Below are 25,345 nucleotides of genomic sequence, written 5' to 3'. Positions count from 1 at the left end.
CCCGATGTCAAGCAACTATGTTGAAGCGAGTTGAGGAGTTTCCTGTCGAGCAAAGCGGCGCTTTGCCACAGCATCTGTCGACGTAGTTTGACCGAAGGTGTGCTTGTGGCGCAGCTGTCGTGCATGTGGGAGGACGTGCGGTGGCTCCGCCAGAGCACGTCGGTGTCCACGTCGTCGTCGTCCACGCTGCAGGCGCGCCACAAGATGCTGAGCGCCGCCGGGCAGCTGCAGAACTTGCTCGGCACGCACAACCTGGGCCGCGCCCACTACGAGCCGATCAAGGATCGCCACGGCAACGTGCTGCTGGTGACGGTGCGCGACGCCGACGGACAGCACGCGCTCCTCAGTGGCAAGTGGATGCAGGTGGCCAAAGTGCAGAGTCAGCGCAAGTCCCTGTCCACGCCCGAGGAGCCGTACGCCCTCGACGTCCTCATCATCACGCTGCAGGTGCCCGCCAAATATTTACCTCGCCTCAATCCCGATCGCTAAAACGAATACAGGTACTCGTAACATTTTTTTTGATTCTTGAAAGAAGGCCATTTTTTTTCCTTGTTGTGCCCCGGTGCAGGACATCGTGGCGTACCAGCGCCGCAGCAGCCAGCGGTTGGCGCCGGGCCTCTACCTAGGCTACCTGAAGCTTAGCAGCTCCGTGGACCAGATCCGGGTCCTGGTATCCCAGAGGAACCCCAACATGCTGTGTCACGCCCGCGTGCGAGAAAACGCCAACGTGTCCAGGTAGGCGGCGGGAAGGACGGGGGTCACTCTTTCTCTTTTGGGGGAGGCTTAGCTCGCCCACCTGGCACCCAAAGGGAACATAGCCAGACTTGTGAGACGCCGGTCTAAGGAGGACTTCGTGTTGGTCTTGTGCATGCGAGTCATTTGGAGTCCGAACAGCCTGCAGGTCACCGTTTGGCACACGGCATCCCGTCCACCGTGATCATCATGTTGTCGTACCCCCCCGATGAGGCATCGCGACCTTCTCCTCCTCGTCACTTTTCGGAACGCGATGTTCCGGAACACTCCGCCTGTTCATTTGCCACCTGGAGACGGAAACCTACCACTGTTTTGTCGCATTGTCCTTCAGGATGCGAACGAGCGAGCGCGCGAGGACAGAAGTTTAGAAAGGAAAGAAAGAAAGAAAGGAGTGAGGAACAAAAGAATGTGCAGACAACATCGACAGCTCAGGGAATTGGAACCCACTCGCTCACCGCACTGCGATGGAGAAATCAAGTTTCCCTGAATATTTACTCGTGCCCAGGATGCCCTTTTGACCCGTCAGATGTCATTTGGTCTGACTGGGACGCCTTCGTTTCGTCTTTTCAGGGAGGAGTGGGATTGGATCCGCACGCTGTCGGCCGCCGGCGAGAAGGACCCGGACGGCGAGGACGGCGGCGAGGAGGCCCGGCCCAGGCCCGAAAGCCACGCGCCGCTGCTCTACTACGAGCTCCAGACGGCCATCAAGACCCTGCTCAAGAACCTCAACCTACCTCTGCACCAGGTGCCCCTGCCGGCTTATCATCAAGTAAATTTGCCGAGATTGAAGGGACTCGCTCCCTGACAAGCGGACCTCCTGCGGGCAGGCCCGTCACTTGCGCCTGTACAGCCAGGAAGTGGTGGAGCTGGGTCACGGCGTCTGCTTCCTGCTGCTGCTGCCGGCCGCCGATGACGTCTGCTCGGCTCCCGGCCAGTCCAACCCCTACACGCCGCTCTCGGGCTTCCTGCACCTGCCGCTGCAGATGTTTGAGCTCGGTAATCACATTTTTGACACTCCTTGGTGGAAACCGTTCACCGAATAATCCGTCACCGTGACGACGGGATTTTTATGATCCTACAACTTCGTTCTGCTTCTTCATCCTGCTGTTAATTACTCGGCGCGTCTTCAAGTACAGCTCGGTACTGCTTCGCACCTTGTGGTAGGAAGTGGTACTGCACGGCAGGCGTGCCACTCGCTATTCCGACCGGAGCGTGCGATGTAAAATAATGCCCAAACTTGACGGCGAATGTGTCATGTCATGGTGCCGGTTTGTGTGTCCTCAGTGCACTTCTGCACCTACAAGGAGAAATTTATCAGTTTGTACTGCCGCCTGTCGTCCGTGTTGGACCTGGACGCCCTCATCACCCAGCAGGCGCTGCGGGAGGCCATCACGGACAGCGAGGTGGCCAGCGCCAAGCACCGACATCAGCTCATCCTCGACTACATCCAGGTGACTGCCGCCACCCGCCCCCCAAAAATAAAAAATAAAAAAACAAAACATACCGCTAAGAATCCAACATGACAAAATCAGGATCATGTGGTCCCTCTCAAACAAATCATGGACATCTTTCTTTCTTGCTAAATTCATCACCAGGTTTTCACCATCGCCATTTTCATCATAAATTTGTCGCGCTTTAGAACGTGTCAAGCGAAGAAGGGAAATGTCCCTTAATGTCCTTGTCTGGGGAAAAAAAAAGTACTTCAATCGGCTGTCGCGAGCCCGAGAGAGCGCAAAAAAAAAAAAAAAAACGAGCGCCGCCGCCATTAATGCGCACCGTCCGCTAAACCACAAGTGTGCGCTCCCTTGGCAGCCGTCTGTGTGCTTGTGTGCGTGCGTGCGTGTGTGTGTGGTGCCTGATCTGTCTCGCTGTGATTTTTAAGTCTGGAAAAAACTTGCCCACCCCCCCAAACCACAAATTGGCTGTAGAGGGAATGTCACAAGGAGGGAGGGGGGATCATACAGAATAATAACGTTGTGTGTTTCTCTTACGTATGTATGTGTGTGTATGTTCACCACCAATTTCGAAACAAAAATAAAAACCTGTTGAATTTAGCAACATGGGAGTTGTAACACGCAAAGCCGTCGTCTCGTCACCGGCTGCTAAATTTCGATTGAGCTTTGAGGTTTGTCAGGCGGACGAGCGCATCGATTCTTACGAGGATGTCATTCTGACACCCAAAGATAAAATCTATTACATTAGAAAAAAAAACAAAAGTCATCACTCACGATGCGAGTTTTTGGCACACACAAACCGTTCATTCATGTGGCGTGTCAGCTGTGCGTGCGCGCGTGTGTGAAAGTGGATCAGTGTGAAGATGACGTGATGCGGTCTCATTGGACGGTTTGTTTAGACTCGCCACACGCTGCGGGAGGAAAATATGCGACGCTCAGACGGGGCGGCCCACGCCGTCTGCACGCACGCTAACCCTCCCGGGCTCACGCTCACATGACGAAAATGAAACACGGACAATAATTGTTTCGACACAGTCATCACAATGACGGCGACTTTTTGATTTTTTTGAAGTGGGAGACGAAAAAGCATCAAATTACACACACAACTTCGTTGGCACTAAACTGACAAAAATTTGCTGACTGTTTCAATATTTGATTTTTTTTTCCCCCCGAGTGCGATTGAGAGAATTTTACCCATCCCGCTTGCTATAAAAATCATTTCAAAAACAATACAAAACTAACGTTGCATCAAGTCTGTCAACACCGTTGTAGTCACATGTTGGATGTGTGCCTTTAAGGGGCGCGGCCTAACGAGGGACGTCAGGAATCGAAGTGGCGTTTATCGGCGTGTGAGCTTTTGAGCGTGAGCTGTGGCTTACATCAGCTTCGTTTCATTGCGATTTTTCGAACTGCGTCTGTTTTGGCGTGCGCTGCAGCAGCTGGACGAGACTCGTCGGGACCTGCGCTGGCTGACGGACGCGCTGCAGTACGCCCGCTACAAGCAGCCCTGCGGCGGCGTTCCCGTCACCTGCCTGGTGGACGCCGGCGCCCCGGAGAGCGACGGCGGCCAGCACAAAACGGACTCCACCTCCTCCGCCATGGACTACCTGCCTTCGCCTTCGCCCGAATTGTGCAGGAGGAAGGCCATCAGCGGTGAGCACCATCATCATCATCATCAGTAGCAGCACGGCAGGCGTTTCATGTGCGCTGACTCACTCCGCTGTGCCTCAGACTCGCTGCTGGGCTCGGACGAGGACGCTTCGTCGGAGGTCTTCCTGCCCACCGACAGCGACTACGACTCCAGCGACGCCCTGAGCCCCCGTGAGCTGGACCTGCTCTACTCGCCCCCCCAGGACCTGTCCCAGCAGGCCATGCACTCGCTGGGGGGGAGCGCCCCCGACGTGCTGCAGATCCACGAGCTCAGGTCATGTCGCTGGATTGAATTCCAAGTTTGCCAAGGTCAAAACCATTCGGGGATGGTAAAGGATGACATTCTTGAGAAGGATTGTCAAAGCAATTTAGGAACCGGTTCACTCGTTAAAACAAATGTGACTGGCACTTCCGTTTACACCCCGCCCCCTTACGTGGTCAAAACCCGCACGACCTTCACTTGAGTGACGATTTTGCAAATGTCGTCTTTGGTTGTCCAGGTACAGCGCCCGCCCTGTCACGGACCTCCCGCTGTCGCCAAGCCCGGAGGACGGCAAGTCACAAGATGGCGCGGCGCCCTTCTTCCCCCAGTCACCGCCGCCGTCCAAAGACTTCCCCGCCTTTCCCTCGGCCCTGCCTCGCTCCCCATCCCTCCCCCGGCCCCTCCCCGCGTCGCCGTCCACCCCGCTGTCCCCCCGCTTCGTCGGCGACCTCCCGCTCTCCTTGCCGCTCTGCCCGGCGCTGTCCCGCACCGCCGAGACTCTGGAGGGCCTCTCGCTCTCAAGGACCCAGCCGGAGGGTGGCGCCCCCCAGCTGAGGCCCGTCCCCAACCCCCCATCCAAGCGCAAGCTGCTCTCCAGGAGCCACCGGGGCCAGTATTTCAGCGGGCCCCAGCGCTGGCTGAGGGGACACAGCGGGGAAAGCCACACGGGGTCTTTATCCGAGGGCGTCTACACCAAGCAGTGCGACCCGGACCTCCCGCCGCCCAAGGAGCCGCCGCCCCCCCCGCAGGGCGCCACCTACGTGAGCCGCACCGACTGCGTCCTGGAGAGCCGCAAGGGTCGCCCCCGCGAGCCCAGGCCCCACGTGCGGAGGATTTTCGCCGACGCTGGCAAGGAGCCGGAGGGAGCGGTGGCGCGGTCGGAGAGCGGTGGGCAGCAACAGGAAGGGGCGGCCGGACAGGACGTCGACTCAGACGAGCAAACCAACGCACAAGTGTCGGCGATTCTCAGCAGCACGCTCTAGGCCCCGCCCCCCCCCAAAAAAACTCTCGCACATTTCCACACGTACTTTGGCTGTTTTCAAAAACTCTCCGGATGAAATCACAGTTGTCACATTTTGGCCAATGGCAAGCCTGAAACATTGACATCAGACGACTCGGTCGCCTCCAGTCGTAAAAGGTACGTTCATGTTTCGAATCGTTCCAAAATGAGCCTCTTGACGAAGGCCTGCTGCACACCGAGCTTGCGCAGCCGTCGGCGACTCTTCGCCGCACGCCCAGCCACTGAGCACCATGCAAAAGTCAAAAAAAAACAAAAAAAGCTAAATAATAATACAACACGTGGGGGATAAAATTATGAAATAAAAACCCTCCCACCCCCCTGCTTAGCCCCCAACCCCGATCCCTCATGGGGGTACCTGCTGCTGTCTAAGGTAACCACTCTTCCCATTTCTCACTCGATATTGATGAGCATGCGAATTTGCGCTGGTTGGAAGAGAAAGCCCGCTTGGTCCCGTCGCCACTTCGCTTTCAGGTCTTTTGTTCTCGGCCTTGAAACCATCCGTGGGACCCAGGCCAGATCTCGTATCACAAGCTTGCACAATGGCCTTGATTGAATAGCAAGTGAACTTTTTTATTTGTGTTTTTTTTTTTGGGCTTCTTTCGTCTGGACGCAGCCAGGACATTCCCAGCAAAATCTTGGCCAGTTTCACGTCCTCTTCAAGATTGCATCTTAAAAATAGAGACGATAGCAACTGGACACAGGAAGCATCGGGTTTTACCCCGGGACCTTGGTCTCCTTGCCACTCTGTCTAGCTCCCCGTGCTCGCGTGTCGAACGCTCTCTCAGAACTTTTTGCGTGGATCGCAGAAACCAAAAGTTGCTGGTTCAACTTGGCCAAGCCTCGGACCTTCTCCCGGCCACGACTGTTACACAGATGATCAGCAATGCAAGCAAGAACTGGAACTTTGCACATTGTCCACCAAAAAAAAAAAAAAAAAAAATGTGAGCGTTGTGATCAGTGGCGTGAAGATGGAATGGTTGCTGTCTACTTGAAGTGACTGGAAGTTTCTGACGATCGCTACTTTAAGCTGGAGGGTTTTGGAAATACTTGAGTTTGGAAGTTTTACATCGGAATGAACTGGGAAAGAATTTTTCGGGAGGGCTCTGAGATTTGTGCATCTGCGTGAACTTCATCTTTTTTCATCTGCGCAGAACAATTCAATCAAGTCGGGGTTGAAAAATAAAACCACCTCCTCACTTTTCTCTGCATGTTGCTGGCGCACTCATTACCAACAACGAGGCGCTCTAAAGCAGCCAGGCCAGCGCCAATCCACAGTCCACACTCTAGCTGTGAAGTGAAACTTTTTAAAAAAGTTCCTACTCCCTTGCGTGTAATGCCATGCACTCACTGCCAACGACAAGGCGCTCTAAAGCGGCCAAGACAGGATTAACCGATGAGAAGCTGTCTTTTCAGGGCGTACTTTTGAATAATCACTGATGCAAGCCAAGGCGCTCAAATTCTTCCGTAGCAGGGGTAGGGCCCACACTTGGTCTTCACACAAATTTGTGAAATCACTTTGGAGGGATGTGAAGAGCCAAGCGGCCAGTTTGAGAATTCCTGGTCGATTCTCGTTCATTCCCATGGAAAGTTTCCAGCGTAGAAATTTCCGAGAATTTTGCAACGCTAGTCACAACGCCGCATTAGGCACCACAAAGGGTTTTTTTTTTCGTTTTTTTGACTCTAACGCAACTCTTGTGCTTGGCATGACGTGCTGTGCTTCAACTGGCATGCGGGTGTCATCTCAGGACGTTTGTTTGCGTTGTCGTCGTTTTACTCGGGCCTGCTCCTCACTTCCTGTTTGTTCCCTCACACGCTGCTGACGCTTCGCTTCCTTTTGGATGTTGCTTTGTTTTTTTGGGGGGACCCACTCCTTGTGTTATTTATTTTCCCGAGGAGCACAGATTGTTCACGTTTTGTATGCGCACGTCGTCGTCTTTGTCTTTCCCCCCCCCACACACACACTTTTTCATGTGTGCACATTCTGGAATAAAAGCTGATGGAACTTGTGATTGTGACGAGTCAACAAATCCACACAGACGTGCTCGGAATGTGCCTGCAGCTCGCTGAATTTGGGATTCAGATGCCGCGTTGTCGTCGTCGTCTTCTCGCCTTGATTTATTCCCAAAACATTCCGTGGGCCACTTTCACCTGTTGCGGTGTGGAAACCTGCGGTGTCGTCTTGCGAGCGGCGGCCGCTTGCTAACTAACGTCGCTCAAGGCCAAGCTATTGGCCTATAAAAGTGGCTCGATGTCACTTCTTGTCTGGCCTAAACATCAGATGCACTGACCTCTGACCTGCATTTACAACCACAATTGAAATATTTGCTTTTGTAAAATTGGGCAAAATTTGTACCCAAAGTTTAAAAGTGGCTAAATTAGGGCGTTATGGAGGAAAGTTGCTCGTTCTAGCAAGTGCTAAGTTGGCATCCGGGGCCGAGCCGCGACATCGGTGGACTGTCGTGCACGTGGGTGCGAAGTGGACGGAATCACAAAACTTCCGAAGGAGGATTGATGGGTTGGCGGGGAGTTCAACTGGGTTGTTGCAAAAGTAAAACACACTGGTGTGTTCCCCCTGGTTCTGTACCCCGCCCCCGGGTCAAGCAGGAGGTTTTCTTATCTGAGCATCGCCTCGCCGCCTCTGACAGATTTCCACAATCTGGCGGCGCCGCTCGTAAAATGACCGAAACGCTTCCATTCGCGGCGGCGGAATGTTCCGTTACCTCCGCCAAGGAAGTTTTGTTTTTGTTGAGTGAGTCGAAACATGAAGACATCACATTTGGGTGGAGAGCGACAAAGTTGGACGCGGCCGCTGGAAGTGCGGCCGCTTTGTCTTCCGCGTACGCCTGTGAAATTTTTTTGCTGGTCCACAACTTGGAAGCGACACGAGAGAGTGCGGGCGCCTTTGCGCAAAGGCCAGCGCAACGGTCCAGACGCCTCGAGTCAACAGCGCTGGCAAACACACACACACACACACACACACACACACACACACAGAAAAGCCTGCGCAGCAGAGAGGTGGCTCAAGTACTCATACTAAAAAAGTGCAGACTGAAGGAGTACCAATATTTTTGCAATTCCTTTTTTTTTAATGAATTCCATACAAATGGCTGTTTGGTTAAAAAAAAAAGTGAAAAGCAGCTTTTCTGCTCACAAAATAGTTTCCTGCTTTTAGACGGGTGTTTTTGTTTGTTGTTGCGTGTTTGGACGTCTGTGCATGTGTGTTGCTTGCATATTTGTGCGCGAGTGTGTTCCTTTAGTGTGTTTTTACGCGTGTGCTTGTACTGCGTGTTTTTGTGTATTAATAGTCACGAACGTGTCTACGCGCGCGCGTCTGGGTTGGTCCAGCATCCTGATGACGTACACGACCCCTGCAGCGTGCACAGTCCAGTGGTGCTGAACGGTATTTGGACGCACGCACGGAGCGGCGCCGTCATTCCAGCTGGAGAAGGCGAAGGAGGAGTCCACCGGAATCCCGATTCAGAACCCCGAACCTCGCCGAGACATGCGGCGCGAGTGGCTGGCGGGCTCTGCCTCGGTGTGCCACGGACGCGGGCCGCGTCCCGTGACGTGACGCGACGCGACGCAACTTGAGGCGAGGTGACGTGGGGCGAGGCAGCCCAAATAAGTTGACTACTCGCGTCCAAGTTTGGGAGATGGCTCCCCGTGCGCATCCCCGCCTTTCCACCCTGCTGGTCTTGACGCTCATCCTGGCTTGGGCCTCGTGCCAGCACTACCTCCTGCTACGGCCGGTTCCCAGCGACCACCTTCCGCTCGTGGAGCTCAAGGAAGACCCGGACCCTTCGCTGGACCCCCGCGACAATGACCTGAACGAGACGGAGCTGCGAGACGCCCTGGGCGGACACTTTGACGCGCACTTCATGTCCGTGCACCCCCCGCCGGAGCGGGACGAGGACGTGGACAGGCACCGGGGCCGGGAGGAGGAGGACGAGGACGCGGACTCGGACCCCCTTGCGCGCCTCCTCCTCCCGACCGGCCCCATGTCCAAGGACTTCCGCCTCCTGGACTCGGAGGCGCAGCAGGGCAAGAAGCCCAAGGCGAGCAAGAAGCTCCGTCGGCGGCTGCAGATGTGGCTGTGGGCGTACGCCGCGTGCCCGGTGCTGCACGCGTGGAGCGACCTGGGCGTCCGCTTCTGGCCGCGCTACGTCAAGTCGGGCCGCTGCTTCAGCAAGCGCTCGTGCTCCGTCCCCGAGGGCATGCGCTGCGTCCCCGCCAAAGCCAGGCGCTTGACGCTGCTCCGCTGGCGCTGCGTGCGGAAGAAGGCGGCCCTCAAGTGCGCCTGGATCCCGGTCCAATACCCCGTCGTGTCCGAGTGCAAATGCTCGTGCGCCAAATGACGGACGGACGAAGGACTGACTTGCTTTGCCGACCTGGCGCATAGCAGAACAATCTCAGCGCACGCACGCCTCCCCAACAGAAAAGTGCAAATGCACGCGTTGAAGTCGTTCCGTGACCACGCTCAAAACGTTCCGCTATGAAATGCCATCCATACAGACCAGCCTCCCCAAAAGTCGTTTTTCATAATGAAGGAAAACAGCACGAAATTTGTACCTACAATAACGTCCAGTAAGGACACAATTAAATAGAACGTTAAGAAATTGCCCCCCCCCTCCCGCCCCTGCTCCTGCACAGCGAAAAATGAAGAAAGAAAACTTTTGAGTTGACAGGATTTGAACATCTTGATTAAGATTTAGTGACCTGACATCGTTTATTATTCTAATTATGCCTCCATTAGTTTGTCACCTTGTAATCATGCGCCACTATAATCAAATTAAGGACTCATTTTCAATGCGGTATGCGCACCTCAGCCACCAGGGAGCATTATATGTACATGAAATAGTCACAGTTTCTCAGTAAACCACAGTAATATTAGTCATGTTCTGGAGAGGATAAAGAATATACTGTATGCCCGTATTGTTGTAGTTGTCTGTTTCCCTGTATTGCTGCACCATAACTATGATATTTGTTAGCCCATCTATGTGTTTCCATTATGTGTTAGGATGAAACTAAATGGGTTTATTAAGTGCAAAGTTCTGAATCCACAGTTGAGATGACTTTGCTGCTGCCAAACGGCACACATATCTTCAATTTTTGATTGCAAGTCAAAGCCAAAAGTGACAATTTGTATCTCAAAAAAGTCTTGAATTGGGTCACTTGTATCCCAAGGCACCATTGTACTTCATACAAACCCATTCCTATATGTATGTGTAATTGTATGGAAAAAAAGAGGCTCAAAAACTACCAGATGGACCTTTTTGTTTTGGTATTTTGATAATTTCCTGCAATTAAATTTTCTTAATGACAATGTTTGGAATTGGGGATTTATGTTGTCAGTCGTGCATTTTAGTAAAACCTGAAGTGAGAATTTTCCTGTGCTCATCAATGTTTTTTCCCCACGAGGTATGTTGGTGTGATGGTGAACGTGATGGCTCTTCCTCGACATGTGCCCTGTAATTGGCTGGCAAACGGGGCACAGCTTCTTCATCTCTTGTCTTGGAAGAACAAATAGAGCTCAATGCTGCCCGGCATGCTGCGGCATAATGCGGTACTACACTGAGCGTGCATACTTTTGGGGAGGAAAAAAAATCCAACTTTGCTTTCGGTTGAATATTTGCGACACGGACACACGCAGATTGGTGTCCTGGCTCGTTCTCTAGTTTGTTAACAGGGGAAGCTGTCACTTTGTCACCCGAGTGCGAGGAGCCACTGGGGTTGCCCGCCCCAGTCCAAAGATGTCAACCAGGAAGTTGACATCTCACCACTGGCAACGCAAGTCACGATCAGCAAAGCGTTTCTTATCGTAAGCAAAAACAAAATGGCGACAAAACTGTCAATAATTTGATTGTGAATGTTTTGGGCCTCCTCTGGGCAGCGCAATTTTTGTGTTCGTATGTCTGTGTGTGTGCGCGTCTTTTCTGAGTCTCTATCTGTGTTCGATTTGTGTAATTTTGAATATGTGTGTTTGCGCGCTGGTGTCTGTCCGTGTATGTTTGTGTCTCAATGTCTGGGTGTTAGTGTCTACGTGTTTGTGTGTGAATGTGTGTGTGTGTGTGTGTGGGCGGGCAGGCAGGCAGTGGAGTCTCCTTTTGGCGCAGAGACAAGTAGACTCTCATCAATCTGCTGCTAAGCTAACACGGCTAAGTGTCAAAACAGACCTGCCGCCAAAACACACACACGCTGTATTTGGGTTATCCCTGTATGTGTGCTGGTCTTTCTGTCCCTACTTCATTGGATATCGACCTTTGTGTTGTTCCCTATAGTGCCAAATTAAATCTCACTTGCTTTCGATGGGCATAACTGATTTGATGTACAGTCGGAGTAAATGGCGTTCAAAAGCTTGATTACGCAACCTAGCACCGTCGTGCCACAAGGTGGCGCCAAAGTCTTGTTTTCCGATCAGACGGGGCTTTGGCTCCATCTTGTGGCATCTCGAAAGCAGCGAATATGCGATTTTTTTTTTGTTGCGAATAACCGAGGTTTGAGTTCCCCAACTTGTGAAAATTGGAGAATTCGCATAATGTTTGTGTTTGCGTGCGTGCGGTAACACTGAGGCACAGTGCCGCGCGTGTGTTTACGCATACCAGCGCTGCACCCTGTGAGGGTGCCTTGTCGCCCCTGTTTGCCCAAATTCATTTGGGGAAAATTCCACCTCTGCAGCAGCAACAGCACTTGCTCATATAGCGTAAATGACACACGTACCAGAAGTTCTGAAACCCTAATTAACGTCACTCCGTGAATTGGTTGCACTCTTTGTCAGTTGGCGATGCATTTACCGTTGCCCGGTTTGTTCATATGCAGAAAAATTCATTTGCTTGGTTACTTTCATCATCTGATTTTGACCTTCGACGCTAATTGAAGTTGGTTTTGGATGATTTTGTTTACTTTTTAATTCGTTCAATTGTAATTAAATACGATTGAACTTTTTAACAGATTTTGGTGATTTTTAATCCCATCAGTCAGTTTATGTTGCATGGGTCAAAATTTAGCAAATGGCGCAACGCTGTGCACCATGAATCAAAGGTCAGTAACTCTTTCCATCTCATTTGGATCTAATTATAATACGCTCCAATAGTTTGAATATGAAAAATGATCATTTAAGAATGGAAATACGGCAATTGGGTAAGTATTGTTGGATTCATTAAACTATTTAACGTTTACTTCCGGCAACATGCACTAAAAATGTAATTAAGTCATTTATTTCATAACTCAACAAAATCGAGAATAGGCACCGATGAGTCAATTTTTTTTAGTGGGGGTCTTTGTGCCCGCATTTGTGTCTGGCATCTTCGTTCGTAACCCTAGCTCAATAGCGCCACCTGCTGTAGCAGCAGGTGGACACCATCAACTCGTCTCCTTCCCAAGATCGAACGACTATTTTATTTTGAAAAGTAAAAAAAAAACGAGGCACACAATTGAGGTGAATAGAAAGAGATTTACAGTATAAATTAAAGGATCAATCATGTGTGTGGAATACTGTTCAGGAAATAATTAAATAACATTCATAGCACCTTTGGTCCAAACACACCAAAAACACAAAACAGTCAAATGTCCAAATTACAGAGCACGAGTTTTGTTTTTGTAACGTTGTGGACCGGAACCTGAGGCACTGACGACTTCCTGCTTTGTCACCTTGAACAGGAAACAAACAACAACAACAAGAAAAATAATGTCCACGGTGGAAGATTTGGCATCACGGCCGCCGTTCCCTCATTGGCCCGTTTCACGCTGCCCTCCCGGCAAATTGGCGCATCAGAGATGGAACGGTAGAGTCAAGCTGGCGTTCATTCAATGAGTCTCGAGTATTAAACTTCATGCTCTGCTTGCAGTTAAGCCCCGCCCCACACCGATGGCGTTCCGCTTCTGATGAAGCCGACAAACTTGAGGCTCGACTGACCCTTCCCTCGTCCCGCATCGCTACCGAGTTGGCCGTGGCGGGCAGCGCGAGAGTGGCTAGTGGTTGCGAGGGTTGAAGAAGCCAACGCTGGTGGGTGACTCCTTGACGGTGACGGTGATGAAGTTGGCAGTGACGTCGGTGACAAACACCTGTTCCAGAAGGTTCCGCGTGGGCCGCCAGTCCGTCTCAGTGTCCGACTCGGTGGCGGCGTCGCCAAGGCTGGGCCGGCCGTCGCTAGGATACGAGGTGGCGTCCCGTTCCCATTCGCCGCTGCTGCTGTCCTCCGAGTCGCCGGTGCTGAGATCATTGAGGCCGCGGCCGGACTTGCGCTCAACCTGCCGCCCGCCGCCTGCTGGCAGCGTCGCATCCTTCCTGGCCTTCTCCGCGCCGCCCCCTGCAGGCAGGACCGGACGCTGCCCGGTGGGGGTGACGCAAGTGTCTCTGATGACCACCAGGCTGCCGCTCCGCGAACTGGAGCGCACCGCCGCGCCAGAGCGCACGAGCGCGCCGCTGTTGCCCTGATGGCCGGCCAGCGGTGTCTTGGTGACGTTCTGCTGGTTGACCGCTCGCAGGCCGAGCGTCTGATTGCTCGGCCGCTGCGAGGATGACGAAGGCGCCTTGGCGAGCGCTCGCTTGTGTTGGACCAGAGCCGTGTAACCGCCGTGGCTGTCCTGCCTCCTCGGAGGCGGCGCGAGGCGCTGCGCCGCCGTCGGGCCGCCCCCGAATGCGGGTCTCAGTGGGGGCGGCATCCCTTTGAGGGCCTCGCCACGGCCGCCGCTGCCGCCGGGGCCCGACATGGAGCGTTTGAGCTCGCCGTGCGATGTCTTCCTTTGCGGCGAGCCGCCGGCTTTGCTGAGGGAGGGTGAGGAGGCGGGCGCAGGGCGGTTCCAAACGCATCCCCCTTTAGATGCCGCCGACACCTGGGAGAAAACGGCGCTCTGCGCGTCGGTGTGGTGCTCTCTGGCGGTCCGGCTGAGCCCAGTGTAGGTAAAGCTTGCCGGCTGCAGCGGCTTCTTAATCCCCGGCCGGGGATCCACCCTGGGAAGGCACAACACAGGCTTTTGGAAGGTCTGTATAGATACCAATTTATCCTTTGCGTCGTTATTTTCAACACATCTGCCATTACAGTGAACTCCGCTAACTCACCTGCCTTGCATTTTTAAGCTATCGTTCACTTAAATGCACTTGTTTGTTTACATTCAAACTTGAGCTCACGCAGCCAACACGAGTGGTATCTTGCATGCTGTATAAACAGGGGGATGGCCGAATTTGTAACTTCCGTACTTTCCATACTTGCGCAGGAAGCCCGGCAGCAGCTGGTGATGGCTCGGCGCCGAAGGCAAAGGCGGAGTCCTGCTTTTGGCCGGCCTCAAAGCGCCCACGTTGGCGTGAAGCGGCTTCCGGCCGCGCTTCTTGCGATGAGGCTCGGCTTTGGCGGGGAGAATCTGAGGCCTCCTCTGGGGGGCAGGGTGCAGCCGAGGGCCCGCCGCCGCACCCTTGGCCTTCTTGCGGTCGCGCTCGGCCTCGTCGTCTTCCTCGGACGACGACGCCACTGACGAAGACGCGCCGGAGAACGACGACGAAGACGAACGGCTGTCTTTTGCGGCGGGTGAAACAGGAAGCTGAAGGTGGGCAGCCACAAAAATCACACTCATGCAGCTATTGTGGAAAAAGGTCAATCAAATTCGAATCTATACCCCCCCCCTCCCCCAATTTTGAGCTGAAAGTGAACAGAAATTACCGGAAACTTGCGCGGTCGTCCTCTCGGCCTCTTTCCTTTCGTCTGGTACAAAAGTTCTCGCTCTTGTTCCCTAAAGTGACAGAATTGAATGAACATCTCCAGTAGCATGTCTTGTTATTATTCCAGTCCAGGCGGTCACAAACCTTTTGTGAAAGGCTGCGAGTAACCTCGGGTCCAAAATATTCTCCTCTGGCTCCCAACTGTTGTGCCTACAACCACAACATCACATATTATTTTTCATGCGCTTGCGGGTTCGATCCAATCTGCATTTTGTTGCCTGGTTATTGTGACTCCTGTCAATAAAGTTGAATGCGATTGAAAAGAGGCTCCGGTGCGTAACTAGCCTGTCACAACAACAAAACAGCACAATGCAGAGGAAAGAGTAGAAATAAGAAAAACAAGATAATAAGGCAGTACACTGATGACAACGTCAAAATTGCTGACGTTTGTTATTATTGGTTCAATATTGCTTATTGTCGTTTTCGTGCATCGGAAGAGGAACAATCATGTCGTGAAGAATAAAACCACCAAACAGAAACATTGTGCTCCTTTTTTTTTTTGCAAGCTTCTGTATTAGAATGAGCTCGTATGAAAACAAACATAAAAGAGAAGACAAACGGCGCTGTTTTGGTCTTTTTTTTTTGTCTGCTTAGCTCGCTGAGACAAAAAGAAGGCTGCACCTCGCATAAGGTAAACCATTCCCGCGAGAGCCGAGAAAAGCAGCAAGAATGCCAATGTTTTGCACCTCTTCTTTTTGTCATTTTGTCAGCTGGCCGTTATCCTGCATTGCTAGCTCACTGTGCGTGCGCGTGCGCACGTGCATGTGTGCGTGCGTGCGTGCTCGATTAGCCTCTGCGGCTAGCTGAGACTGGCTAGCGACTTACTTGGACGACCACCCTCTCCACTTGACAAGATACTCGAACTTGCCCTGCAAAAGAGCACACAGGCGAGCTTTAAGGGGGTTCCGGGAGAGCCGTTGCCCCCCTCCCGAGCTGCCCGGGGGCTCGCTCACCTTTCTCGGCCGCTTGCTGAGGATGCATTCGGCATCAAATACCTGGCCCACAGTCACCCCCTCCATTGCTCGCACCAGCAGGACGGCCGGGAAGCACACGCCTTCTTGGGCGCGCGCGGCCGCCGTAGGCGGGTTACGATGCTTCGCACAAACAATTAATTCGCTTCAAACATAGCCAAATTGTCAATTGTGCGTTTTCCAAATTATTTTACGAAAACCCACACATTAAACGGTGTATGTTTTTTTACCACTACGTTGTAATGAAATTGTAATAACATCTAGATACTAACACAGGAAAACAATAACGTAGATACTTAGGCGTGGGAGTATTTGTACTTACTAATTTCCATTAGAATTTAAAACAGTGGAAACCAGCACAACCAAAACATATTTTGATTTTCTTTCTCTCTCCCTCTCTCTCTCTCTCTCTCTCTCTCTCTCTCTCTCTCTCTCTCTCTCTCTCTCTCTCTCTGTCTCCCCCCTCTCTATCCATCCCATGAGGATTAGATTGCTGCAGTAGAAATGTTGACAAATATTTACTAATTAATGAACAACCAAGAAAGTGAAAAACAATTACCAGACAACTATTTTGGGTGGAATTAAATCAATTGAAAGCTAATCCAAGCTTTCTGGTTAGTAATAAATTGGATAATGGTCCATCCGTTTTTATATAATTATTTGCACAAAGTTTAAAAAGTGAATATTCACAAGACGTATTCATGAATTATGACAGGCCCCGTATGTAATAGATTAAGTATAGAGTATGAAAAACTGTTCACATGCATATTATGCATCAATGATTTTGCAAATTAAATGTAGATGTGAACAATGAATACAAATTGAGAGGCATTGATATGGACAGTTGTATTAACATTATAAAGCATGTCAACATTTTGAATCCGATGGTGTCACCAGCCTTCTTTATGATTAATTTAAAAAAAGTGTATTTGTAAATGCTGAATCTACGCACCTAAAAGCGAAAAATATAGTGCTTATTTTCACGTTTAAATGATCTAAAATCGAACCCAGTGTAATAACCAACTTTGTTGCCACTCGTTTTTGTTTATCCAAAGCAGAACGTTTGTTTCGTGTTTGCTTCCGGAGACGGAAGATTTTAAATGTAGCACGCCGGTTCCTTGTGTAATGTGTCACCCTCAAACATGTCCGCTCGTTCGTTCGATTCTCCCGGTGAATGACAGCTATAAGTCAATCAAAAATGGTCAGGAGATTGTTATAAAATTCAGCGTATTTATTCTGTTATTTAATTTACTTAAATTTTTTTCGTGCCGACCATTCGTACGTGCTGGACTGTGGACACTTGCAGGTCAGACGTCCTTATTTTCACACTTTGGAATATTCGTTGTTTTAAGTGGAGATTTAGATTTTTCATTAAATTCTGATCATAACATGACATACAAGTGACTTAAAACTGCATTGATAATCAGAATTGATTTATTCAAGCACAGCGTGCTAGTGGTTGTATGTTTACAATACGTGAAGTCGCGACCAGTCCATTGTTGGGGTAAAGGTGCCCAATATGGAGCTGTGCAATGTTACGTAGACTAATGTAAGAGTCCATTTAATGAGATGAAGGGATAAGCGGCTCAAATAATGGATGGATGGATAATAAGTAGTCACTGATGACCTGTTGTCCACCATGCAGGTGATCCACTTCCTGCCATGCTGCTGTCACCTCTCCTCTGCCACTCGCTACGCGGCCTCTGGGCCTCGGCCCCCCTGCCTCCCAGATGCTTGAGGGCTCTTCACTGCGATGCCAGGAGGCCGCTGCACTTCCTGTGGCGGAGGACGCCCCTGTGCCCCCACGTCCAGAGCCGAGGGGTCAAGAGCAGAAAGCGTCCAAGCTTCGAGGAGCAGCAGAAGACTCGCAACAAGACGGTGCTGACCTACGTGGTGGCCGCCGGCGTAGCCATGGTTGGCCTATCATACGCCGCCGTGCCGCTTTACAGGCTCTACTGCCAGGTGAGCGTGTGTGTGAGAGTTTGAGTAAGGGCCGTACGTGGTGAGCCAGAGAAGTTCGAGGACTGAACCCAAAAAAAAAAAAAAAGACAATAACTTAAAACTTGGCGGCGACGTGGAAGTCACACCGTGGTCGTGTTTGTGACGTGGGCTTTGCTTCCCCCGTCAGGCAACGGGACTCGGCGGGACGGCAGTGGCCGGCCATGACTCGGACCTGGTAGCCAACATGGAGCCCGTGAAGGAGCGTGTCATCAAAGTCACCTTCAACGCGGACACGCACGCCAGCATGCAGTGGAACTTCAGACCTCAGCAGACGGAGATCTTCGTAAGTTGCACGTTTTGACATCGTCGTCGATGCTTTTGCCAAACGGTGACGGCTTTTGGTGCAGGTGGTCCCGGGGGAGACGGCACTGGCCTTCTACAGGGCAAAGAACCCGACAGACAAGCCCATCATTGGCATCTCCACTTACAACGTGGTCCCCTTCGACGCGGGGCAGTACTTCAACAAGATCCAGGTAGGATTACTTTTGTGCTCAGGGAACTGTGTTTGAGTTCTAAAATGGTCACTATCTTTTTATTTTATTAACGATAATTTAAAAAAATATATATATATTCCACTGATATTTTATCGGCTAATTTATTCTTCAGAATAAATCAGGCATACATTCAGGAGTAAATACTTTTCCAGAAAAAGTGAAACAGAAAAAAAATGTAAAATAATTTAACAGTAAAACCATTCAAATGTTTTCAATCTGTTATTTATAGTGATTTAATTACCACTTATTAAATGAAATAATTTACATGAACTTCATATGCGCATTTTGGTTTTGTATTTACTATATTTAGCTTAATATTGTAGTTGTTTATTTGCAATTTATTGCTAATATTTTAGCTTTGCTCTATCGGCTAAATTAATGCAAGACGTATTTCCTGACTCTCTGGGCCCATTAAAAATGCAAGAGTGGCACCTGTATGTGGCCCGCTTCCGTGCCATACTTTCCCCCCGCTCGAGGTCGCGGAGTGAACGGTCCCAAGAAGCTCCCGTGCCTCATGGTGCGTCTCCTCTCCCGGTGTGTTCGGTTCAGTGCTTCTGCTTCGAGGAGCAGCGTCTGAACCCTCACGAGGAGGTGGACATGCCCGTCTTCTTCTACATCGACCCCGAGTTTGACTCCGACCCCAGGATGGCTCGCGTGGACACCATCACGCTCTCCTACACCTTTTTCGAAGCCAAGGAGGGACACAATCTGCCGCTACCGGGATACAGCTACAACTAAGCGCAAAAACGGACTCACGGCGAGACTTTTGACGTGAAGTTGGACCGCAGACTGAAACTGGATTTTAGAGATCATTGGAAGTGATGACATCATGGAGTGAAACAAGAAGAGGAACTTTTTTTCAAACATTGGAATTCACCTCACTGCCAACTCGTCATTTCGTGAAAACTTTTAAAGACTCACATCAATAAATTGTGATCACTTGAAGCTGCTGAGTTTTATCATCAAATTCCAGGTTTATGTTGTGGGTCAAATTGGCCGTGTTCGAGCTCAAATCAACACCCCCCGCCCCCCCAAAAAAAAACAAAAAAAAAAGAAACCCAACAAACAATATAAAGAAATATATCGTTTTTATAATGGTTCATTTCATGCCCCAAAAAAAATCTGATTTTCACCAAGCGGATTTTGATTTTCATGAAACACCAAATCTCAAACTTGAGGTCCGTCTGCAGAGCTGGCCGATGATCTGATCATTTGAAGCAGGTGTGCCGGAGGAGGCAAACATCTCAAAACCCGCATGACGACGGACCTCGAGGCCCGGAGCATCGCACCTGCGCATGAACTCAATTAACTTTCATCAGCGTGATGTTGCTCATTAAATCCCTTTTAGCGTTCGGCTGAAGAAGACGATGCCGTCCACGTCGCACTTTAAGTGTAGGTGTGGTGTGTTCCTTTGGTCCCGAGCTACGTGCTGCGGTCGCGTCGGATGCGAGTCCAAAAGTTCAACCTTTTGATGGAGCCGATGTGAGCAAAAGCTCCCAAACGATCTTCACTTCTGCATGTGAATGTGCAACAGGTAACTCCAGCCGAACCGGTCCCCGAACCTTCTGCAGACAAAAGAGATAATCGAGCATAAAACGGTAAACCAAAGAGTGCAACAAAGGCAGCGAGACTTGACGATTAACTCCCATGGAAAAGGGACTTGAAGTCAGCAATAAAGAAGGTAAACAACGAATAACCGCATCCGCACGCTTGGACAGACATGACAGGGATGAGGACGTCAACGTCGCGGCGATCCCCCCACCGCGTCATAATTCGAATGGAATGTGTTTTGACTTGGCAAAAAAGCGCCGCACTGTTGCATTGAAGGGCTCGTCGGAATGTCCCACATTGGCCTTTTGTCCAGCTGTCCTTTTGATGCGTCGTTTGAGGCGTCTCACAACGTCACCGTGAGGACACAACAAAGCAGATCGCAAATAGAGAGAACTTATCACCACAGACATTGAAGTCGCTCACCAAACTTTTCGGTTTGTTTGCATTCCGTGACCTGATGAAAAGCTGAGACTGTCATTTGCTGAATTCTGTCCCCCCCTCCACCCAAAAAAAAGGTATTTTGATCGCATTTGTAGCTACGTGCAGTTTGTCATTCGTCAGGTTCGTTTTTCACAGACGGTAATTTTATTTAGGAATCTTCCTGTTGGCAGCGTCGGTTGGATGCTTTGAGGTGGCATGTCACTTGTCTTGCCACATTCTTTCAATGGCGGAGAAAGCGGGTCAGGTGGAATTCCTTTGGAAGACGACAAAAAAAAAAAAAAAAAGCCATAGACAGCATTATTCACGCCCCGTGACATTTGCGGGTTTATTCCCCAACAGTTCTGGAACAGTCGACGTTCGAGGCGGAGGAGGGGAGCTGCAATAATAAAAAAAAAAAATTCATAAATAAAACGAGAAACTGGTCACACCCTCCTATTAGTGGGGATGTGGCTACAGCTATTCAATATAAAGCAATCGCCATCAAACTTATGTAATTAATCCCAAGTAAAGCTCCAGCTCCTTCAGTAGTCCGACATTTTTTTTCTTTCAAACAGTCCGAAAGAAAAAAAAAAAAACAAGTACTGTAATTATTATTGATCATGTTCTCATTGACGGTCCGTTCAGACATGGCAGTCGGTTACCTGTTGTTGATCCTCCTCAGTTTCTCGTCGGCCGCCGAGGAATTCTACACGTCCATCGGTGAGTTTGCTCCATTATTATCCATATTGTTGTTGTTATGAATGTACCGTTTGCCTTTTACTGTACCGAAGCATGTTTGTGTAACATGCTGGTGTGCATATTTGTTACCTCACGTGCGATTTCAAAGCAGCACTAGCGTGTTATTTAGGCTAGTATGCTAACACCATCAATGGGCCTCATGTGAAGATGTTTTTTTGTGTTTGTTTTTTTGTGTGTGTTTGTTGAATCATTGTACCACTGAATACGGTCGTTTATGCACCGTGGATCCATGATTGTGTACGCGATAGATGCAGGGTGTTGATGCTTTATGATCCTCTTTGTTTTGTGTCTCGCTGTACCTAAATGCAATTACAAAACTCTTTTGGGGGAGGCGACAATTATTCTTGGATTATGGGGTATTCGTGACAGGGTTCGGGGTGGGCAGCGCTTACGGATCATTTGATGGATGATGCTAGTGGGACAGACGTAACCAGCACAAGCTTTGTGCTGGTTACGTGGCACTTGGCTGAAAAACGATTTCACAGGGGGTGAAGATGACAGAATATTGTCAACGAAGACAATTACCTTTTTTTCCCCAAGTGCGGTAAGTGTGTCGTGATGTGCGTGTGTGTATGTGTGCCATCAGGTCACATGACGCAGCTGGTGTACACGGAGAAGGAGCTGTTGGCCTCGTTGGACGATTACATCCAAGCGGAGCAGAACAAACTGGATTCGGTCAAAAGGTCCAAAACCACCTTTCGCATCAATACGTTCGCATCTGGTGGAGGTCACACTGACCAGATAATTACGTGTGTGCGTGTGCGCGTGTACTCAGGTGGTCTGAGAGGCTGGCCAACATGTCGGCGTTTGCCATCCAAGACCCCGAAACCTTCCTGAGCCACCCCGTGAACGCCTTTAAACTTCTGAAGAGGATGAACCGAGAGTGGCGCGCCCTGGAGATGCTGGTGCGCAGCAACGTATCCGATGGTGAAAACACACAAACGTCCTGAAGCCTGACCGCTCGCTTCAAAAAGTACGAGTCGGTTTGGACGCTGCGGCTCTTTTGTTTCAGGCTTCGTGTCCAACCTGACCTCCAGGAGTGAGGACCTCCCCAACGAGGGTGACCAGACGGGCGGGGCCGAAGCCCTCCTGAGGCTGCAGGACACCTATCAGCTGGACAGCGACACCATGGCCAAAGGGAAGCTGCCAGGTGAGCGGGCCCACCATGTCGGATGGCTCCCGAACATTTAAGACAATTCCCAAGCCCTGGCAAATAGAAAAGCAATAATTGGTGTCACGGAAGTACAAGTCTCCATTCCACTTATGCTTCATGAATATATGGGAGTTAACTTGACATTTGCATGTCTGCACGTAGGCATTTGCAGTAGGATCGTGATGGCACATATCGACCCAAACTCCAGAAGTCCTAAATCCAATCCTCGCCCCCCAAAACAGGAACCTCTCTGCTCCTGAGCAGCCTGACGGTGGACGACTGCTTCGACCTGGGCATGGCGGCGTACCAGGAGGAAGATTTTTACTACGTGGAGATGTGGATGGCTCAGGCTCTCCAGCAAATGCAGCAGGGCGAGACGCTCTCAAGCGTGGACCCCATCACCATCCTGGACTACCACAGCTACGCCCTCTACAGGCAAGGAGATCTGGAAGCCGCCTTGGTGTCCACCAAGCAGCTGCTGGCGATTGGTGAGTGGAACCAAAGGAACGTCTGCTCACCTCCAACTATTCCTGCGTACGTCGGTGCGTCCGCTCGAGGCTCCTGTCAAAGTCTCACTCTTGTGTTTTTTGGGTGGTTTATTTCAGATCCAGAAAACCAGCGAGGCAAAAGTAATCTGGCCTACTTTGAGTACGAGCTGGCGAAACCGGACAGGGTCGAGATCATTCCGGTGATACCCAACAAGTATCTAACTGCCTACAATGCGACGGTGTACAAGCAGCTGTGTCGCGGCGAAAGCGTCGCCTTGGTGAGGAAGACGCCGTGAAGTCACCGCGTGGAAAAGCTTTTTCCCTCCGGGCTCATCATCATCATCTTTCTGACAGACGCCACGGAGACGGAGCCGCCTCTTCTGCCGTTACCACGACAACCACGGCCATCCCAACCTCCTGATTGCTCCCTTCAAAGAGGAAGACCTCTGCGACGCTCCCCGCGTCGTCCGCTATTACGACGTGGCGTCCCACAAGGACGCGGAAGTCATCAAAAAGTTGGCCAAACCCAAAGTCAGTCCGCTCTGCTTTTCTGTCCGAAAGACAGTTGCAGCATGTTCGCGTGAACGTGTTAACTTACAGTGTCTCTCTCACATTCTGTCTCTCGTCGGCTGCGCTAGCTCACCCGCTCCAAAGTGAGAAACAACACGGACCACACAAATGTTAAATCTCGAGTCAGAATCTCCCAAAAGTAAGGACGACCGAGTGGGCACAAGCGCTGATGCGCGGTTGTGCGATGCAACATGCTACGTTTACTTTCCGTTTCCTCGACTCGAGTCGTAGCGCAACCTTTTCCCTCCTCAGCTGCTGGCTGGAGAACAACGGGTACAAGGTGGTGAAGAAGCTGATCAACCGAGTGGGCTACATCACCGGCCTGGAAATGTCCACCGCAGAGTGGATGCAGGTCGAGTTCCTACACAGATCTTCTCACCTTCAACGTAAAAAAAAACAAACAATGAAATAAAATACACTCAACTGAGTATTCACTTTTATGTTTGTTTGTGCAGGTTGCCAACTATGGCGTGGGAGGACTTTATGAACCACATATCGACTTTCAAGGGGTAAATATAAGCACCGTTTTCAACATAATCCATAATACACTTTTGTCTGAACGTCGTGTCGTGTTTCCACAGAAAGAGGTTAAGAACCCGTACGAATATTTGGGAACAGGAAACCGAATTGCCACCTGGCTTCTTTATGTCAGTAAAGCACACTTCACTTTTCATCGAGGAGGAGCTCCACTCGGCTTTTAATGGCTTTCCCTGTGCTTGCAGTTAAGCCACGTGGAGGCAGGGGGCGCCACCGTCTTCCCCAGAGCGGGCGCTTTCGCCAAGCCCGTCAAGGTTTGCTCTTCATCTTTTTCCAAACGGGACCCAACATGTGGCCACAGACTATTGATTGGCCTTTCATGGCTGAAGCCTGAGGGCAGCCATCTTGCATTGCCACTGGCACTGTCAACCTCTTTCATTGAAAACAATTCGTTCGTCACTTCAGGGTGTGCCAAAACAAGTGGCTGCTGGTGTCAAGCATTTCTATCTGTTTGAATGCAACTTTTTTGCAGGGCTCGGCCATCTTCTGGTACAATCTTCACCCCGACGGAGAGGGAGACCATCAAACCCAACACGCTGCCTGTCCCGTCCTGGTGGGGAGCAAATGGGGTAAGTTTAAACGGAATGTAATGTCAGCTACGTAAGCATATTGCTGCCACACCGGAAAAAACAACTCACATGCGAACAATTCAAGCCGGACTTTCTCTGGAATTGAAAAATGGACCCCTTGTCTGTTTGGTCAGTGGCCAACACGTGGCTGCACGAGAGAGGTCAGGAGTTCAAGAGGCGCTGCGATCTGCAAAGTTCGGCTGAGCAGGGCTTAACTTCAGACTCGCAGTATCGGCATGACGGGTAGCTGTGTTGCCATGGCGACCCTCATCTGCTCTGTTTTGAAAAAAAGCACCACATGTTCAACTTCAGCGCTCAAACGTGTTAGCCTTAATAATAAAAATAATGATGATGATAATAATAATAATAATAAAATGGCTGCTGACATCAAATTGTAACTTTGGACACTGAGAGGCTTGACTCACAATGGACTCTATGCAGGCGCCATTTACGCATTTAGGCTATGACGGCATGCTAACTTTCGTTTGCTCGGCTGACGCGATCCTAATGACAGTCTCAAACTCTCCCAAATATACTGCTGGAATGATGTCAAGCTACCGTAAATGACATCTTAGCTTTCAAATTGCTCCAGTTATCCAAGTGATCAAAGCGTCTGAACGAGCCATTTGCAGTTTTACCATGCAAGCAAGGCGCAGACTTGCACGGCTTTTTGAGATGCTCGACTCGAATCGGTTTACAGGGCACAGACTCAATCGTGACTTGAACGAAGTGCTGCTGTCCAGAAATGGAAAAGAAAGCCTGAGTTGTCAGTTCCCGTATTTGAGTTCGGCCCGCTTAGCGAGTGGCAAGGCAAGATGGCCGCCGGTGGCTTCACTTCTTGCTGACTGTCGGCCATGCTTTGTTGCAGGGTGAAGTTGTACAATGCGTTTGTCTTTGTTTGTAGTAGCGTCTAACGGGTAATCATGTTTAAAAATGCTCGGGCTGAAAATGCGTTTAAAGCAATAAAAATGAAAATGAGT

General features: G+C 50.5%; 5 protein-coding genes across 15 annotated transcripts in view; 4 read left to right on the top strand and 1 right to left on the bottom strand.

Moving 5' to 3' along the window:
• The window catches only part of ankfn1a (ankyrin repeat and fibronectin type III domain containing 1a), a 32,686-nt gene extending 27,317 nt beyond the window's left edge, over window positions 1-5,369 (top strand). For all 5 annotated transcript variants that reach the window (XM_019874520.1, XM_019874519.1, XM_019874522.1 and 2 more), the window contains 8 exons: window positions 115-447; window positions 569-735; window positions 1,324-1,498; window positions 1,581-1,749; window positions 2,038-2,204; window positions 3,644-3,860; window positions 3,939-4,131; window positions 4,358-5,369. In XM_019874520.1, the coding sequence (XP_019730079.1) occupies window positions 115-447; window positions 569-735; window positions 1,324-1,498; window positions 1,581-1,749; window positions 2,038-2,204; window positions 3,644-3,860; window positions 3,939-4,131; window positions 4,358-5,102 (2,166 nt within the window). In that variant the 3' untranslated portion in view covers window positions 5,103-5,369. The remainder of the gene's footprint in view (window positions 1-114; window positions 448-568; window positions 736-1,323; window positions 1,499-1,580; window positions 1,750-2,037; window positions 2,205-3,643; window positions 3,861-3,938; window positions 4,132-4,357) is intronic.
• A 2,896-nt stretch (window positions 5,370-8,265) lies between these two features.
• nog3 (noggin 3) lies at window positions 8,266-9,741 on the top strand. Its single transcript, XM_019874625.1, has one exon. The coding sequence runs from the start codon at window positions 8,794-8,796 to the stop codon at window positions 9,493-9,495; it is 702 nt and encodes a 233-aa protein (XP_019730184.1). The 5' UTR covers window positions 8,266-8,793; the 3' UTR covers window positions 9,496-9,741.
• A 2,829-nt stretch (window positions 9,742-12,570) lies between these two features.
• LOC109518595 (chromobox protein homolog 2-like) lies at window positions 12,571-15,919 on the bottom strand. Of its 2 annotated transcripts, none has more exons than XM_019874583.1 (6): window positions 15,806-15,919; window positions 15,678-15,721; window positions 14,937-15,002; window positions 14,794-14,863; window positions 14,337-14,674; window positions 12,571-14,090 (listed from the first exon to the last, which is right to left on the bottom strand). In XM_019874583.1, the coding sequence occupies exons 1-6, from the start codon at window positions 15,869-15,871 to the stop codon at window positions 13,109-13,111; spliced, it is 1,566 nt and encodes a 521-aa protein (XP_019730142.1). In that variant the 5' UTR covers window positions 15,872-15,919; the 3' UTR covers window positions 12,571-13,108. The 2 variants fall into 2 exon arrangements, with proteins under 2 accessions (XP_019730142.1, XP_019730143.1); XM_019874584.1 differs by having other exon boundaries at window positions 14,346-14,674.
• On the top strand, window positions 14,544-19,263 carry cox11 (cytochrome c oxidase assembly homolog 11 (yeast)). 2 transcript variants are annotated; one of them, XM_019874615.1, is made up of 5 exons: window positions 14,544-14,680; window positions 17,469-17,785; window positions 17,952-18,107; window positions 18,172-18,297; window positions 18,868-19,263. In XM_019874615.1, exons 2-5 carry the CDS (start codon window positions 17,486-17,488, stop codon window positions 19,054-19,056), a joined length of 771 nt encoding a protein of 256 aa, XP_019730174.1. In that variant the 5' UTR covers window positions 14,544-14,680; window positions 17,469-17,485; the 3' UTR covers window positions 19,057-19,263. The 2 variants fall into 2 exon arrangements, with proteins under 2 accessions (XP_019730174.1, XP_019730173.1); XM_019874614.1 differs by lacking the exon at window positions 14,544-14,680 and adding an exon at window positions 16,932-17,129.
• Window positions 19,264-19,463: 200 nt separating this feature from the next.
• On the top strand, window positions 19,464-25,293 carry LOC109518591 (prolyl 4-hydroxylase subunit alpha-1-like). Of its 5 annotated transcripts, XR_002168781.1 has the most exons (16): window positions 19,879-19,999; window positions 20,935-21,009; window positions 21,635-21,731; window positions 21,824-21,975; window positions 22,061-22,198; window positions 22,444-22,689; window positions 22,807-22,967; window positions 23,044-23,220; window positions 23,328-23,398; window positions 23,512-23,611; window positions 23,715-23,768; window positions 23,841-23,906; window positions 23,982-24,050; window positions 24,269-24,365; window positions 24,500-25,131; window positions 25,176-25,293. XR_002168781.1 is itself a non-coding variant. In XM_019874576.1 (15 exons), exons 2-15 carry the CDS (start codon window positions 20,937-20,939, stop codon window positions 24,610-24,612), a joined length of 1,614 nt encoding a protein of 537 aa, XP_019730135.1. In that variant the 5' UTR covers window positions 19,464-19,852; window positions 20,935-20,936; the 3' UTR covers window positions 24,613-25,293. The 5 variants fall into 5 exon arrangements, 4 of the variants coding, with proteins under 4 accessions (XP_019730135.1, XP_019730133.1, XP_019730134.1 ...); XM_019874576.1 differs by lacking the exon at window positions 19,879-19,999 and adding an exon at window positions 19,464-19,852 and having other exon boundaries at window positions 24,500-25,293; XM_019874574.1 differs by having other exon boundaries at window positions 24,500-25,293.
• Window positions 25,294-25,345: the final 52 nt, after the last annotated feature.

Source organism: Hippocampus comes, unplaced genomic scaffold (assembly GCF_001891065.2).
Source record: "Hippocampus comes isolate QL1 unplaced genomic scaffold, H_comes_QL1_v1.1 scaffold279, whole genome shotgun sequence".
NCBI lineage: Eukaryota > Metazoa > Chordata > Actinopteri > Syngnathiformes > Syngnathidae > Hippocampus > Hippocampus comes.
The sequence above is the reverse complement of the archived record's forward strand: the minus strand, read 5'-3'. Positions and strand labels throughout refer to the sequence as shown.

Bases quoted from the DNA above. Each gene is read 5' to 3' on its own strand.
- nog3 (XM_019874625.1), top strand. From the start codon at position 8,794: ATGGCTCCCCGTGCGCATCCCCGCCTTTCCACCCTGCTGGTCTTGACG.
- LOC109518595 (XM_019874583.1), bottom strand. From the start codon at position 15,871: ATGGAGGGGGTGACTGTGGGCCAGGTATTTGATGCCGAATGCATCCTC. The intron at 15,003-15,677 runs GTAAGTCGCTAG...TTGTGGTTGTAG, and splicing joins TGGAGAGGGTGGTCGTCCAA to GCACAACAGTTGGGAGCCAG. The intron at 14,675-14,793 runs GTAATTTCTGTT...GCCCACCTTCAG, and splicing joins GACGACCGCGCAAGTTTCCG to CTTCCTGTTTCACCCGCCGC.
- cox11 (XM_019874614.1), top strand. From the start codon at position 16,949: ATGTGTCACCCTCAAACATGTCCGCTCGTTCGTTCGATTCTCCCGGTG. The intron at 18,108-18,171 runs GTAAGTTGCACG...CTTTTGGTGCAG, and splicing joins CTCAGCAGACGGAGATCTTC to GTGGTCCCGGGGGAGACGGC. The intron at 18,298-18,867 runs GTAGGATTACTT...TGTTCGGTTCAG, and splicing joins AGTACTTCAACAAGATCCAG to TGCTTCTGCTTCGAGGAGCA.
- LOC109518591 (XM_019874574.1), top strand. From the start codon at position 19,966: ATGGAAAAGGGACTTGAAGTCAGCAATAAAGAAG. The intron at 20,000-20,934 runs GTAAACAACGAA...CGGTCCGTTCAG, and splicing joins TGAAGTCAGCAATAAAGAAG to ACATGGCAGTCGGTTACCTG. The intron at 22,199-22,443 runs GTGAGCGGGCCC...CCCCCAAAACAG, and splicing joins GGCCAAAGGGAAGCTGCCAG to GAACCTCTCTGCTCCTGAGC.